This window comes from Mauremys mutica, chromosome 10 (genome assembly GCF_020497125.1).
Source record: "Mauremys mutica isolate MM-2020 ecotype Southern chromosome 10, ASM2049712v1, whole genome shotgun sequence".
NCBI lineage: Eukaryota > Metazoa > Chordata > Testudines > Geoemydidae > Mauremys > Mauremys mutica.
Genome location: NC_059081.1, coordinates 66,895,822 through 66,911,888, shown reverse-complemented (window position 1 = coordinate 66,911,888; position 16,067 = coordinate 66,895,822). Strand labels below are relative to the sequence as shown.

The 16,067-nt window shown below is 40.7% G+C and overlaps 1 protein-coding gene across 7 annotated transcripts in view; it reads right to left on the bottom strand.

Moving 5' to 3' along the window:
• The window catches only part of SPAG16 (sperm associated antigen 16), a 766,854-nt gene that overhangs the window by 260,208 nt on the left and 490,579 nt on the right, over positions 1 to 16,067 (bottom strand). For all 7 annotated transcript variants that reach the window (XM_045032690.1, XM_045032687.1, XM_045032686.1 and 4 more), the window contains one exon: positions 5,488 to 5,673. In XM_045032690.1, the coding sequence (XP_044888625.1) occupies positions 5,488 to 5,673 (186 nt within the window). The remainder of the gene's footprint in view (positions 1 to 5,487; positions 5,674 to 16,067) is intronic.

The window sequence follows — 16,067 nt, the reverse complement described above, 5'->3', positions numbered from 1 at the left end:
TACAACACCTTCTGTAAGAACATAAAAATGGCTATATTAGGTCAGATCAATGGTCCATCTAGCCTAGTACCCTGTCTTCCGACAGTAGCCAGTGCCAGATGCTTTGGAGGCAATGAACACAACAAGGCAATTATCGAAACGATCCATCCCCTGTTATCCTGTCCCAGGTTTTGAAAGACAGAGTCTTAGGGGGCTGCATCTCTGACCACCTTGGCTAATAGCCCTTGATGCACCTATCGTCCATGAACACATCTAATTATTTTTGAACCCAGTTATACTTTTGGCTGTCACAACATCCCCTAGCAATGAGTTCTAGAGGTTGACTGTGTGTTTTGTGAAGAAGTACTTCCTTTGTTTTAAACCTACTGCCTATTCATTTCATTGAGTGACTCCTGATTCTTAGGTTACGTGAAGGGGTGAAAATAACACTTCCTTATTTCACTTTCTTCACACTATTCATGATTTTATAGATGTTAATTGTAGACCCCCTCAGTTGTATCTCCTCCAAGATAATCGCTCTTCATATAGAAGCTATTCCGTACCCCTAATCATTTTTGTTGCCTTTCTCTATACTCTTTCAAATTGTAATATGTCTGTTTTGAAATGGGATGACCAGAACTGCGTGCAGTGTTCAAGGTGTGGGAGTATCATGGATTTATATAGTACCATTACATAGAGAATGACCCTTCACCTGTGAGCAGTCAATGTGGAATTAGGGTCAACTCCATCTGATTGTCTTGCAGGATTGGAGTCGTAGGTTGGATCTCCTATATTATATCTCATCATGCCTTTCTGTCATCAGATCCCCTTTTCCTCAGTGGTGGCTGGCCTACTTTTCACATTCTGTAAAAGGTACATGTAGAGCGTACTGTGTTCTGGATTCAGCCTGTCCAATAGTAAAATGAAATCTTTACATCAGTCTGCTGACAAGAAGCAGCAGCTCAGTTGTGGGGAAGTGAAAGTGGCTGGCTGCTGGGAGTAACACAAGCTGTACTTTCTTTTAGGAAGATTGAATTGGGAGCTGTAAGCAGCATGCAATATAGATTTTTTTTAAAATAAAGGGAAAATGGAAAGTGGCCATACTGTCAGATTAGTGGAGTTGGAGGCTCTGGTAATGGGAAGCAGCAGTCAGGAACAGACAGCAGACTTCTCTTTGATGTCTACTGAACTCACTCAGCACCACCTGGCTCAGTACTTGGGCAATTTTCACTAGGGAGAGCACATCAGAAAAGGTTTTATTTTGAGCCATTTGATGGCTCACAACTGAAGTTTTTCTAATACAGCCAAACCTACTTACAGGGTAAAATCTGACAGGTGTCAGAGGGTCCACACTAAGCTATCAGCACCATGGGACTCCCTCCATTTGTTGGTTTCAGCTCTGACTATCAGAGGTGGCTCTAGCTTTTTTGCCACCCAAAGCACAGCAGGCAGGCTGCCTTTAGTGGCTTGCCTGTGGGAGGTCTGCCGGTCCCGCGGCTTCGGTGTCCCCAATGCCAAATTGCCACCGAATCTGAGGGACCAGCAAACCTCTCACAGGTATGCCGCCGAAGGCTGCCTGACTGCCGCCCTCGCAGGGACTGGCAGGGTGCCGCCCATGACTTGCCGCCCCAGGCACGCGTTTGCTGCATTGGTGCCTGGAGCCGCCCCTGCTGACTATACCAGCATAGAGTGGAGACAGGAGAGGGGCTACTGGATCCGTTTTTACTCTATGGCGGTACTCATTTAGAACCTGTGTTCAGATAAATCTGTTCTATTTCAAATACAAAGCATTGAAATGTATGAAAACGTAAGAGGAAAGAACCCGAGCAACGACACAGCTGTGCCTCTGTTGCTATAGGAAGGGCTGGTATCTTTCTGCCATTAGGATGAAATTTTTCAGGGCAGGTGTCTGCTTCAGGTTCTATTTTGGGAGGGAAATTTCTGCCAGAACTGTTCAATGGGATTATCCTGTGGTGATGGCACCATGTCAATAGCTTGATGGCTTCCTGGCAGAGGGACACTTGTTTATGTAATGCATTGCAGATGCATTGTCTGTCAAGATCCACACTGTGGAGTTCCATGGAACAGATAAGAATGCCATGCAAGCCAGTGTTACGGGCTCCCTATGCTGTTCCTGGTAGTACGAGCTGAGTGTCACTGTCAGAGAGGAGGTAGAGAATGCACCCCTCCCTTCCGTACCATCTGGAGTCTTGCCCCCAGCTCATCTCCCTCAGCACTTGAAGTAGGACTGTGACCCTCTTTTTTCATGTGGTACTTGAATGGGGAGTCCACTGCCCTCAGCCAGAGTTGTAGGGGCAATAGGTGAAGCTTGGCAAGTGGCATCACCTTTACCTTCCCCTGACTGTAGCTAAGGGTTTGGTTTATCCCCAACAGCAGCCTCTATACAAGGTGAATCTCCAGCTGCCAGTAAGACAGTTTTCCCCCTATGGTACAAAGGGCCCACTCAGTTTACATAGGGAGTAGCTTGTTTGCACCTGCAGTCACAGTTGAAGCAATGTAAGTTTTAAAAAGCACTTCATGTAATCTGTACGTTCTTTTTGGAAGGGAGGGTGTTTTCATTCCGTCTGTGCGCTCTGCCTAGCAGAGAGGGGTCCAAGCACTGACTGGGGCCTCTGAGTGCTTCTGCAATACAAATACATTCAGAATGAAATGATTATTAACATGTTGTCTTTTGTGACATCATAGATGAACAGTGCTGTCTTTTTAACCACTCTTCATATAGAAGCTATTCCGGACCCCTAATCATTTTTGTTGCCTCTCTCTATACTCTTTCAAATTCTAATATGTCTGTTTTGAAATGGGATGACCAGAACTGCATGCAGTGTCCAAGGAGTGGGAGTATCATGGATAAATTATGCACAGAGAATCCTGACTTATGTGGCATGGACCAGTGTGCAAAATGTTAAGGTCAACATTTTCAAACACATTTTCAGGGTCTTCCCGTTTTTTTTATACCCAACTTGAGGTATTTAATGAGACAAGCAAAATATTCTCTTTTTAGGTCTTCAGTAGGGAATAGTAAATACTTGTCTATTTGTGGGGATCAGTGTTTCCAAAGGTCCTCTATAGCCAGTCTGTACATACTGTATATACAGAAAATCTTTTCTACAGTACATCGTGCAAAGAAATCTAACTTCAGTAGAGCAGCTGGGCCATTCTGTTATTGCCTTTTGGACTCAATATGATCAAATTAAAGTAAATAAGTAAGAACGCAGGCTACTGTTACAACACAGAAAAATCAACCAGTGAAGTTTCCATGTAAGCATCCTAATTTAATAACCATTGAGTCTCCTAAGCCTGACTGTGTATATTGTGCCACATTCTTGTACCACCTCTGACTCTAGCTAAGAATTTACACTTTCATTACTTAAGATTTTAACCATTATATCTTTCACATTGTCCCTGTGCTGCTTACTTGTGGTTGTAGGAGCAGATGAGCCTCACCCACTGCCGAATGCAAAATGTACATCAGACTGTACAGAGAAGGTAGAAAGGCCAGCTGTAAATTAGTAGGAGTGGGAGGCTAGGGTTGGTGGTGAAGCTTTGCGTTAATTTCTCCGACAACAAAAGCTTCCTTGGTGGAGATATTTTAAGATGTCTAAAACGTAACCACCCCTAAGCAAATTTAAAATCATTCAGACATACAATTAAAGCTATTCTCAGCACTATTCATTAGAGGTCACGACTATGTTTTAAATTATGCTGAAAAATAATCAAGTTACAAGAAGTTAAGAAGAGAGGCAACTACACAAGCGATCAATAGATGAAGACATGATTAGTTTCAACCTAATGCTGACCATTACTTCTTTTCAGAAAGACGGTTGCTATAGTTAGGCTGGTAGAACGACCTCTTATTAAGGTTGCCCGACACGTCCAATTATAAAAAACCTGTTTTTGGTTGCCTATAACTTTGCTAAACTTTCATTGTTTGGGCTTAAGTTTCACAAGCTGGATGTGTGCTGCAAATTTATTTATTTATTTATTTCAGTCATAATGGTTCATCCATTCCCAAGGACAATGCTAGTGAAAAATACAGTGTTTTGTTCATGATAAAAAAATTCTGGCAAACTTTCTTTGAAGTGATCTAGTGCCCCCATGCTTTGAAGCAGAGACTTGAAATTTTGCAAGAGAGGTGTCTTTGTGCCAAGGATGTGCTTTTTGCCGTCCCTGTGAAAATCTGCCCAAATTTGGACAAATTGTAAGGCTTTGAAAAACTGCGCTTCACGGATGCTCTGCAGAGAGTTGCTAGACTTTTGTGGGTAAGGTACAAAACTCTGAAGACTTCATCAGCACTGAGCATGCTCCAGCCCAAGACTGAATAGGATTTTCCCTGCCATTGCACCTCTGGACTGCTGTAGGCCAGGCCTGGTTTAGGGACTGAAAATGAAAGCAGAAGACTGTCTCTCCTGTGCTCTCAATGACCCCCGGCTGGGGCCAGAAAGCATGGAAGAGAAAATGGCCTGGTTCAAATGCAGAAGGGACAGAAGCCGGAACTGCAAGGTGAGGGAGATTAGATTGGGACAAGGAGTCAAATATGCAAATTAATAAACATATAATGCCATCTCATTAAAGTGGAAGAATTGTTAGCGGAGCTGTAGGTGGAAACACACAAGTATTTTTAGAAGTGTCTTCTATAAAGTGGGCTCTAATTGGACCAAAGAAGGAAATTAAGGATATAGGCACAGTTGCCAACTTTCACACAGTAAATAAGTACCCCAACTTTCACAATAAACCAAAAACCAAGCTAATCCTATTTCAAAACAAGCCAATCCCAAAGAAGCTCCCCCCACTGTGTGTGACTAGATCCCCCAGGTTGCAGTCTGGGATTGTGGTGGGCCTGCTGTGCACCCGAGTCTCTCCCCCCCCTCAACCCTGCTTGCCGGGAGCCGATCCAAAAAAAGAAGCAACAAGCTACAACAAGCTGCAAGCCAAACAAACAACAAGCTACAAGCCAAAAACTAGCCAACAAGCAACTCACAAGGCAAGTAAGCCAAAACCAAGGCGAATGTCTGCATTTTTTTTACGGGTTTGGCATGTCTGGATATAGGGCATGTGTCCTTTAATCAGTCAGGAATCACACTTACAATAAGTGTAATATACCGTAGTTTTATTGGTCTAGTCTAAGTTTAAGAAGTGTGGTGTAGTCATGCGCCAAAACAAAGCCTACAAAACACACATTTAAGTTTCTGGCTCACAAAGCATTGATCACCAAGGAAATTCAGACGCCAAATAAAACAATCTTGTTCTGAAATACTCTAAATTACCTGCTTCCCACCGCTCATCTGCCTAAAGTCCTGATCTAGCAAAGCACATACACTCTTAATCTAATGTTGACATCAGTGGGACTACTCATGCTGAAAGCCAACCACGTGCTTTACTGGAATGGGGCCTAAATATATAGCTCTACGAGTGACCTAAAACATACCACACTTTGCTGTTAATTATAGTTATCAATCAGTTACGCAACGATTTTCAACAAGTACACACCTGTTAATGTCCCAGATTTTGCTGGTGTTGTCCATGGAAGCAGAAGCCACAAAATCTCCACAGGAGTGCCATGAGCAGTCCCAGACTGCACGGCTGTGCCCCTCGAAAGTCACAATACATTCACCCTTTGTGAAGTCCCATATCCGTACTGTTGTGTCGCCACTTGAAGTGACCAGTTTGGTGCCACTGTTACCAGGAAAAAAGAAGAGAGAGGGGTCATTAGCAAAGATGGATGGGAAGATTATTTTGAGGCCTTCTTTTTTTCCTCTATAGAAGTACAGCATGGGAACCTAGAGTTACATTTTGAATAAAGTATAGAAAAAATGTGCAAAAGAATCTCATAGTCCTGTCTTTACACTGCTTTCTGCTACAGATGCAGATGAAAGTGGCATTTTAGTGTGTATTAATGAAGTCACATTGAGAGAAAAGAAAAAAAATACTTAAAATAACTATTTCAGTGGAAAGTAAACATGGATTTCAAAAATAACTCACTTTTTCTAATTTATTTTTAAGGTGATCAGCAATAAAGTAACTTCAGCTCAAACAATTGCTTTCATAAAAGAGGTTAAGGGAAGAATATTTTTTTTTCAAAATCCATACTAGTTTTTAACCAAAAATTATTATTTAAACATTATAATTCTGTCTCATCTCTCTCAGTAAGGTCTCATTACAGTAGTTAACATACAGTAGCTTCATTATATATTGTATAAATGTGTGAAAATAGAACTCCACTCCGATTTTTTGTCAGATGTAAATAGGCATAGGTCTACTGAAGATAACAGAACTTCCCTAATTTACACCAGCCAAGGATCTGGCCTTCTATTTTATTTATAAATGCATCAAAGAAAAGAATGCCGTGAGATCACATACAAAATCTAATGCTACAAATGACTTTAGGTCAAATGTCTAAACTCCTACACCTGATATCTCCCCCACTGAGAAAATAGCTGTGAAAACACAGAGACAGAGTTTAAGGCCAGAAGGGACCCTCAGATTATCTAAGATGACCTCCTGTGTATCACTTAGCACCCTCCAGTCACCCCCCCCACACACACACTAACCCCAACAACTCGAATTAGACCAGGGGTCGGCAACCTTTCAGAAGTGCTGTGCCGAGTCTTCATTTATTCACTCTAATTTAAGGTTTTGCGTGCCAGTAATACATTTTAACTTTTTTTAGAAGGTCTCTTTCTATAAGTCTATAATATATAATTAAACTATTGTTGTATGTAATGTAAATAAGGTTTTAAAAATGTTTAAGAAGCTTCATCTAAAATTAAATTAAAATGCAGAGCCCCCCGGACTGGTGGCCAGGACCCGGGTAGTGAGTGTGCCACTGAAAATCAGCTCACGTGCCGCCTTTGGCACATGTGCCATAGGTTGCCTATCCCTGAATTAGACCAAAGTCTTAGGGCTCTCAGGAAACTAAACTACTGTGTGGGTGGATCTTGCCTTAAAGATCCAGCAAACACTGGGTTTGTTAGACTGGTGGAGGATGTATTGTCCAGAGTTGTCCAGAGTCCATCAGCCTCTCTGACATGAAAATGTGAGGACTGTGAACAGCTGCAGTACTGACCTCAAGGATCACAGCAGGACATCACTCCTAAGAGTATATTCAGATTGATGACAAAATAAGATATTCAGTCTTCTGTGCTTTGTAACAGAATGGCCTTTCTTACATCTATTACTTCCTCCCCCTCTTTCTTTTCCAATAGATGTCTGACAGATTGTTGCGTAAACATGCGTACTGAGACAGCTTGAAAAATGTGTCCCATTTATTGGATAGATCTTAAAGGCTCACTTGGCATTATGAAATATTGTCAAAGGGTATGGCTGCACTGCAAAACAAACAAACCAAAACCAAAACCAAACACGGCAGCGAGTTTCAGAGCCAAGGTCAATTGACTCAGGTTCATGCTACGGGGCTAAAAATAACAGTGTAGATGTTCAGACTCAGGCTGGTGGTAGGGTTCCGGGACTTTACCCCTCACTAGATTTTAAAGCCTGGGTTCCAGCCTGAGCCCGAATGTTTATACTGTTATTTTTATCTCCATTGCGAAAACTCTGTAAGCCCAAATCAGTTGACCAAGTCTCTCTTTGCTGTGCAAATGTACCCTAAGTATAGTTTTAGGCCATTTTTAACAAGTGATTTCGACCTGCTATTTCTCTCAAAAATCATTGTAAAACCAATTACACCTCACGTCAAGGAGAAACTTTTCAAAGCTACATCTCTCTGCAGTTTTAAAACCATGGGGCCCAATGCTGCTACCCGTTCTCAAATATTTCCAAGCATAGAAGCGTCTAGTATGAGTAAGTGTTGCAGGATGAGACCCTAATTTTGCCAAATTGCTACGAGCAAATGTGTTATTATTAATGAATCATTTGCCCTTTTAATAATTTGAGCTAACTCTGAGTTCAAGGGACATATAAAAGTAACATAGTGATGAGCTATTATTCCTTTTATTCATTTATACAGACCACATTTTGGGTGATGGGAGGGAAATTTACTAAAAAAATATTCTTGGGCTAAGAACATTGAAGTTTTTTTATTCAAAAATAATTTTAAAACAAAACTGGAAACAGCCATAAAATGGATGTGATGGAAAATATGACTGATTCAGAATGACTGCCACATTTATGGCCATTGTGATTCATAATGAGGCTTTATTTACTTACAAACTTTTCAATACACAGTCCCAAAAAAGCTCCATGAAACACAAGTTCATTGGCCCAGATTCTGTTTCTCTTGGGGATGTAAGTTAGACATCTGATGTAAGCTGCCCAGAAAACATGCATACATAGGAAAATAGTCTAAATGAATCGCCATTGGCATTCAGTGGTAGTGCAAATGGGGTCTAGTTTTTTTTGCGTAACAAGTGGGAGGGCAGAGTGTGCATCAGTCAAAAACACTGCATGTGAAAGGAAGAGTCCCAGGAAGGGTAGCTTCTGGTAATGGTGAGTAAGTGCAAGGAAGGTGTAAAATAAAGGTACCCAATACCACACCTTCTGCAACATTAAGGGTCAGATCCTCACCTGGTGTAAATCAAGTGTAGCTTCATTAAAGTCAATGGGGTTACACCAACTGAGGATTTGCCCCATATCCATGCCATTCCCAAAACACCTGGCAGCATACATAAAGCCCACAGTTGACACACATGCTGTGCAGTGTTGTTGGGAATGTCTGTTGTCGGCTCCAACAGCATTTCATTACTGAAAATACATTTTGAAGTCATGACACCGGCAAACTTGGACAGCACTTAAATAAGAGATCATGAAAATACACATGCCAAATTTAAAAAACCTAAAGTTAGGCTCTTAAATCAAAATATCCTGATTACAAACATATTATACATGAGGTTGTCAGGCTTAACATTTTTCCAAATTTGTCTTACCAAACTGCAGCATTCATTACATTTGCAGATACTGAGATAACGTTTTGTTCTCTAGAGACAGTGACAAGTTTTTAAACGTGTGACCACACTACATCTGTTTGATACAATATTTATCGTTATACTTGCCTGATTTTAATATCTTAAGTTGACATTATATTATACCTATAGCAAATGTTTATCTGTCTATAGTATATACACAGGCATACAGATCTCCTTCCTTAGAGGCTTTTAAGGTCAGGCTTGACAAAGCCCTGGCTGGGATGATTTAGTTGGGTTTGGTCCTGCTTTGAGCAGGGGGTTGGACTAGATGACCTCCTGAGGTCCCTTCCAACCCTGAGATTCTATGATTCTATGATTCTATGTGTTATTTATATTTTTACTGGAATATATAGTAACTATTCATTGCAAAAATATATTATAAATGCCACAGTAACGCTAAGCTAACACTGCCCCAATTAGCAGCAGTAATTCCCATTAGGGACTCTACAACTGTAAGATTTATTCACAAGAGAGAAAGAGTTTTGGTTAATTAGATGGAGGGCTCTCTCTCCCTCTACCCCTTTCATGGGGTAAACAATATTGACATTTCATGGATTACTAGCAGAATCTTACTAAGCCTGAAGAAGAAATGTACGTGGACATAAAAAAGTAATTTAGGTTATACAGGAAGATAGATGCTTAATATAGGATTCGTCCTTATGGGCCTGACCCGAAGCACTCTGAAGTCAATGGAAAGTCTCCCATTGAAGCCAGTGAACTTTGTGTAAAACCCCATATGCACAGGGATTTACTGATCCTCAGATCTGGGAATGAGAAGGAATCTTCACCTGGGCATTTGGTCAGAGACCTTGGAGTTTTTCATATCTACCTGAAGCACAGACTCGGGGGAAAGTAGGTGTGTTCCACCTGGCTAATTTCCCACAACTGCAAAATAGGCAGGCAGATGTTGGTGGCCTTATTGTCTAATTCTCTGTTTCCAGGTGTTTTTATTCATTTACTGTAAACTGTATTAATAAATTATCATCCATGCACAGACATAAGGGATCACAGTATAGCTACAGGACACAATCCCAATTTTTGCTTTCAGCTCAAACACATGGAAATGTGTGTGCACAATTCTGCATGCCAACTATTACAAATTAGGCCTTTTTTTCCCCTCGATCTCTGAAACAGAATGATTCTCAGCTATAACCGTCCTACAATGATCTAAGAGGGTTCCCTCCCCATTCAGGATTTTTAGAAGGACCAAAGGTTTATTAGGAATAAAATACACTTTATTAAGAGTAGTGCTTCACATTTTATCTCCAGTACAGATTCCATTAAAGCTGTAATTCCCTGCATTGTTTCAAAGGCTACATTTACTTCCTAAAACTACATTTTTTTTTAATTATTAGAGCACAGAGAGTTTTGGAACTATCAGTTTCAGCTTCTGCTGATAGAAATAGAGCATTAACACTTGCTAAATCTTCATGAACCTTTCCTCCCCATTCTGCTCTAAATTAAAAGATACAAGATACAAATGCTTTCAGATTTGTGATCGAAGACCAGAACTCCCACTCCACATAGCAGGGACCCAACTATTGCCTCTTGGAATGAGCTAAATAGTGCTCCCAAGACCCTATGAATTGATTGCCATACTATTATCAGCTGCATGTACTTACCTTTGACTGCTGGTCTCCACACTTGATTCCTTTCCCCCACCATTCTATTCTTCCCACCAATTCCCAAGTCTGGTTCAGCCCTAACATCTACTTCTCCCATTCCTGCATTCCCAAAAGTTCTATAGATGCACACCACGGACAAAAGCTCAGTGGTTTGAGCATTGGCCTGCTAAACCCAGGGTTGTGAGTTCAATCTTTGAGGGGACCATTTGAGGATTGGTCCTGCTTTGAGCAGGGGGTTGGACTAGATGATCTCCTCAGGTCCCTTTCAACCCTAATGATCTATGAAAACAGACTCCCTACATTACAAATCCATTATCCCTTCAGCTCCATCATATTTCCTAGAAAACAGCACTACTAATATTCACTGACTGATTCTTACACACCTATGATTAGGGCCATAGGCATTTTGTGATTCTGCAGCCAGGAATTTACCCTTGATATTATGGTGTGTGTGTGTGTGATTTCTAGCATTCATTGTTGCAAAAAAATTGTTTGGTTCACATTTTCAAAGCTACCTGATGCAGTGTTACCTTCCTGAGTCTGCAGTCAGCCTGCAACAATGGTTCAGAAAAAGAATTGCCTAGTCATCTCCAGGAGGTGTTAACTCTCAACTGTAAACAAGGCAACATAAATGCCAGCATTTCACTGCTGATCATTTCTGAGCAGAAACAACAATTTAATAGGAACAAAGAATCCTGTGGCACCTTATAGACTAACAGACGTTTTGCAGCATGAGCTTTCGTGGGTGAATACCCACTTCTTCAGATGCAAGAAGACTTGCATCTGAAGAAGTGGGTATTCACCCACGAAAGCTCATGCTGCAAAACGTCTGTTAGTCTATAAGGTGCCACAGGATTCTTTGTTGCTTTTACAGATCCAGACTAACACGGCTACCCCTCTGATACTTAATTTAATAGGATTATCCCAAGATCTCAAACTGTGTGTCATGACTCCCCCAACTATTAAAAGTCCCAATCCAGCTGTCAAAACCTTCAGCTGCCAACCTGCATCTGGTATGATATAGTTAAACATTGTCCATATAAAAATCTGAGGCACAGTGAAAACTCAATATGGGATAATATTAATGATATTTAAAATCTAAGTTTTAAAAAATCATATGGGCCACTGTATTGATTGTATAATTGGTTTCATATTCAGTTTAGTAAAAAATATCCATTTCTAATTCTAAAAAGAGATGCTACAGAATTTTTAATCAGCTGTAAGAATGATGGTATAAAAGCTAGGGATGCTACTTTAGCTTTAACTCCAGTTTTCCCAGAAGTACAAATTCACTGATAATTTTGTCAATCATGAATTTAATCGGCCACTATAGTGGCAATTAATTTATCTTTGTTAGCTCGTTGTGAAGTTTCTCACAGTATTCTCTAATCTAGACTAATCTGCATAATGTTCTTATCTCCAAATTTCAAACAAAGAACTCTAGTAGATTAGAGAGGCATGATTTATTACAGATAAGAAATATTCTTCCTTTAACCAAACCAAATTATAAGTAATTATAATTATAAGTACAGGGATCAGTAATTTACTATCCTTATATCAAGAAGGCAACTTCTAATATGTTATCTCAAAAAAAAAATCTAATGTTAAATAAATGTAGGTAAAATGGAAAAAAATCAACATAATAAAAAGTATAGGCTTTAATCTGTTTCATATTTCTAACATAACATAACAGGTCAGATCCCCAGATGGTGTAAATTGAGGTTGCTCCATTTACTTCAACCCACTGAGGAACCATCTAAACATTATACGTTTTCATTAGTGCTACAGCAGCAAGGTCCCAGACCAAGACAAATTAGGACGCTGCAGCTACAACATTTTATTTAACATTAACTGTCTTCTTTTTAATGCATTTTTCTCACCACCACCTTTAGCTGTTTTAAATAGATATAAGAATTATACAATCTAGTCAATTCTCTTTTTATATATAAATATTTCTTTTTCTCGTTTAGTCCCAGGGGCAGGGGTGGGGTGCTTAGTGATGTTCCTTTTGGTGGATAGTGCAGCTGCAGTGCAGAAAATTTCAGTATGTTATTACATTTTTAACATGAATGCAGTTTAAATGTATCTTTTTAGCTTATTCAAGCACCACCCCTGTGCCAGCTGATAGGCCCACAGCCAGCCAGGTGGTCTGCAACCAATGCCCTGTCCCTACTTATGCAGGGCTGACATCTTCACAAGTGGGGAATACACACAGTTTCTCTCAAAACAGCTGCCTTTAGGCCTCTGCTTATGAATCCACCTCTTGATGCTGGTGATCCTGCCAGTTGTTGGCTTGTCTCTTAAATTGTCTTTTTAGGTAAAGTTTTGGAGAGAGTTTGGGAGAAGTGAATTATGTCATCTGAGTTACACAGGTTTCCCTGATCCCTTTCAGCCTCCATGCATAGCAGTCTCCTTTCTGGATGGAAAACGGTCAGTATGAGTAGATCTCTGAACAGCCTTTCATACTATTGGCCATGAGGTCTTGTTCATGAAGCCAGGGCTGAGGGGAAGGATTCCTCACAGTGACATTGGGAAATTGAGTTTCTGTCCCAAACGTCCTTATGTAGGGTTCTGCAAGCTTCATTCCTATCACCACTCCTTATTCCACATAACATTGAAGGCCCCTTTGTGAGAGAATAGGACTATTTTATTTGCATGGCCATTAGCTCAGTCTCATTTTCATCATACCAAGATGGTAGTGTTCCTAAGATGTTGGAAGGTGAATAAAAGCAACTTGGTTGATGCTCTCACTCCTGAGGCGATGCTAGTAAAATGCAGGAAGTAGCTAAATCCTAGAGCACAGATTGTCCCCATATTAATGAAGAGGTGTGCCCATTCTAAGATACACAGGTTCAGATTTTATGATATACATAAACTTAATGACATCTATGCTACTTGCATGTGCCATGGGCATGCACAGTGCTCTGCAGGCATAAGACAAGGTTCCTATCCTGAGAACCTTACAGTCTAATATATAGTAGATGAGCAGAGATTCGTAGGCCGGGGTGACAATTATGGGGTCTCCAAACAAGGACAGACAGGGCCAGGGGAAGAGCTTGGGTGACTCTTCCTTAAAGTTTTGTTTCATAACTCTAACAGGGACAATGGCAATGGGTGGAGGGGGCAACACCTGACTAGAGTTTAATGGTAGAATGCCAGGGGGAGGCATGGAGTTTTCAGGAAGAGAGTGAGGTAAATTTCAGTTAAGTTCATTTTGTAAAATAAAGACAACCACCAATTTAAACCATTTTGAAATATAGTCTAAGAAATTTTAAATTATTTTTATTATCATACTTGAGAAATAATAGCACAAAGAAAAATGCAATAAAATCAATCCTAAAGTGCAAAAATAACATTTTTGTTAATTATTATTACTTTACAAGTACTCAATTATTCTAAATCTGGATTTACAGAATTGCTGTACTACTCCCTGTGACAGAGCAGGCTACCACTGGGCAGGAGAAAAACATTTAATAGCTTTACCCCTTAGGTTAATACCAAAAAACCTATGTTAGTTGCATTAAAATCCTTCACTGAAACTGTATGGAAAGCCCCAGGGGAAAGGTAGGGAAGAAAAACGAACAACAGCAGGGTGCATACTGCACAGCTGACTTCTTCCTTCTTTCAGACCTCATTACAAAAGACAGAGACCAGGACACAATATAGGACAGTGGGTATTTGCTGATGGACTCTGTTTTAGCTCATGTGATGGGGCTTGTGGGTGCTGCTGTTTATCCCCTCATACTGCACCATCTGGTGCCGAGAATGTGGCACTGCAGCTTCCCACAGAGGATGGCCAATCCTTAGTTTAGCTGTTTCTTGGTTCTCATTTTGATTTGTTGTGCTTTTTCACATATGTTGTTGTTGGTGGGCCCTTATTACCTCCTACTTAGAGGAGAAAAGGTGTAATAATGTTTTAAATTAAAGGAAAAACATTCCACCGCATGGAATGGTGGAGGAAGCTAACTGGTTGCAATACAAAAGGGGTGGAGTCAAGACCCTATTTAACTTGTCTGCAGCTCCTAAGAACTCAGTCTAGATTAGACTCAGACTTTAAATTCAGAAAGGTCTAGTCTGACCTCCTGAACATTGCAGGCCACAGAACATCACCCACCTACTCTTGTAATAGAACTCTAACCTCTGGCGAGTTACTGAAACCCACAAATCATCATTTAAAGACTTCAAGTTACATAGAATCCACCATTTACACTATCTTAAACCTGAGAGTGCCCCATGCTGCAGAGGAAGGCAAAACCCCTCCGAGGTCTCTGCCAATCTGACCTGGGGGAAAATTCCTTCCTGACCCCAAATATGACGATCAGTTAGACGCTGAGCACATGGGTAAGACCCACCGGCCAGACACCTGAGAAAGAATTCTCTGTAGTAACTCAGAGCCCTCCCCATCTACTGTCCCATCACCAGCTATTGGAGATATTTGCTGCTAGCAGTCCCAGATTGGCTACCAGTGTTAGATATCAATACCAGCTAGATATCATGTATGGCTTAGTTTCTAGCAGAAATTCTTTTATACTTAAGACTGAGGCTGAAAATGTGGTGATGTATTTACTAAATTTTGCTGCTCTGTAAATCAGATTTTATAATAGATTTTTTACATTAAAATCCCCTATTTTGTTGCATATAATGCACTCCCAATTCCTTTCTGCCTTCCCTCTCCCTCACTTATTCTATGAATCTACAACACACATCTCTCATGCTATAACTGTAGAATAACACTCCTTTAAAAACAAAACATGAGCCTAGGAAAGAACCTGTTATTATTAACCTACACAGTGTGTCATTTATCCAGGTAGCTGATGCCACAGAAGGAGTCAGAAATCACAAACATATGAAAAGGTCTTTCTTTTCTTCATTTATCATCAAAACTGGAACAAGAATGAATTAAATTAAAAAGGTTCAAACTCAATCCTAAACTGGCATTTTATAAACCAATTAAGAAATTTCAGGTCCAGCAAACACAGCAGCAAGCACTTGCTGGTCGATGGCAGGCACACTCCTCCTCCTCACAGGAACATAACATAACAATGGCCGGACTGGGTCATACCAAAGGTTCATCCGGCCCGGTATCCTGTCCACCGAGAGTGGGTAATGCCAGGTGCCCCAGAGGGAGTGAACCTAACAGGTAATGATCAAGTGATCTCTCTCCTGCCATCCATCACTACCCTCTGACAAACAGAGGCTAGGGACACCATTCTTACCCATCCTGGCTAATAGCCATTAATGGACTTAACCTCCATGAATTTATCCAGATCATTCCAAAATGCAGGACCCTGGCCCACCCTGAGGAATCCAGTCCTAGCCAGCAGGAAACCTGTGCTCAAAGCACACTAGTCTGTTTCCCTGCTCTCCAATGCTGTGCTGGGCTTGGCCCCTACTGAATGCACTCGGACTTTGCTAAATACCCTTAAAAATCAGTTACAAAAAGGAAAAAAAGAAAAGAAAAATATGAATCTGTGTCTTTCAGAAAGCTGAGTTCACTGCATTGGGCTAAAAAGATCATGCTGGA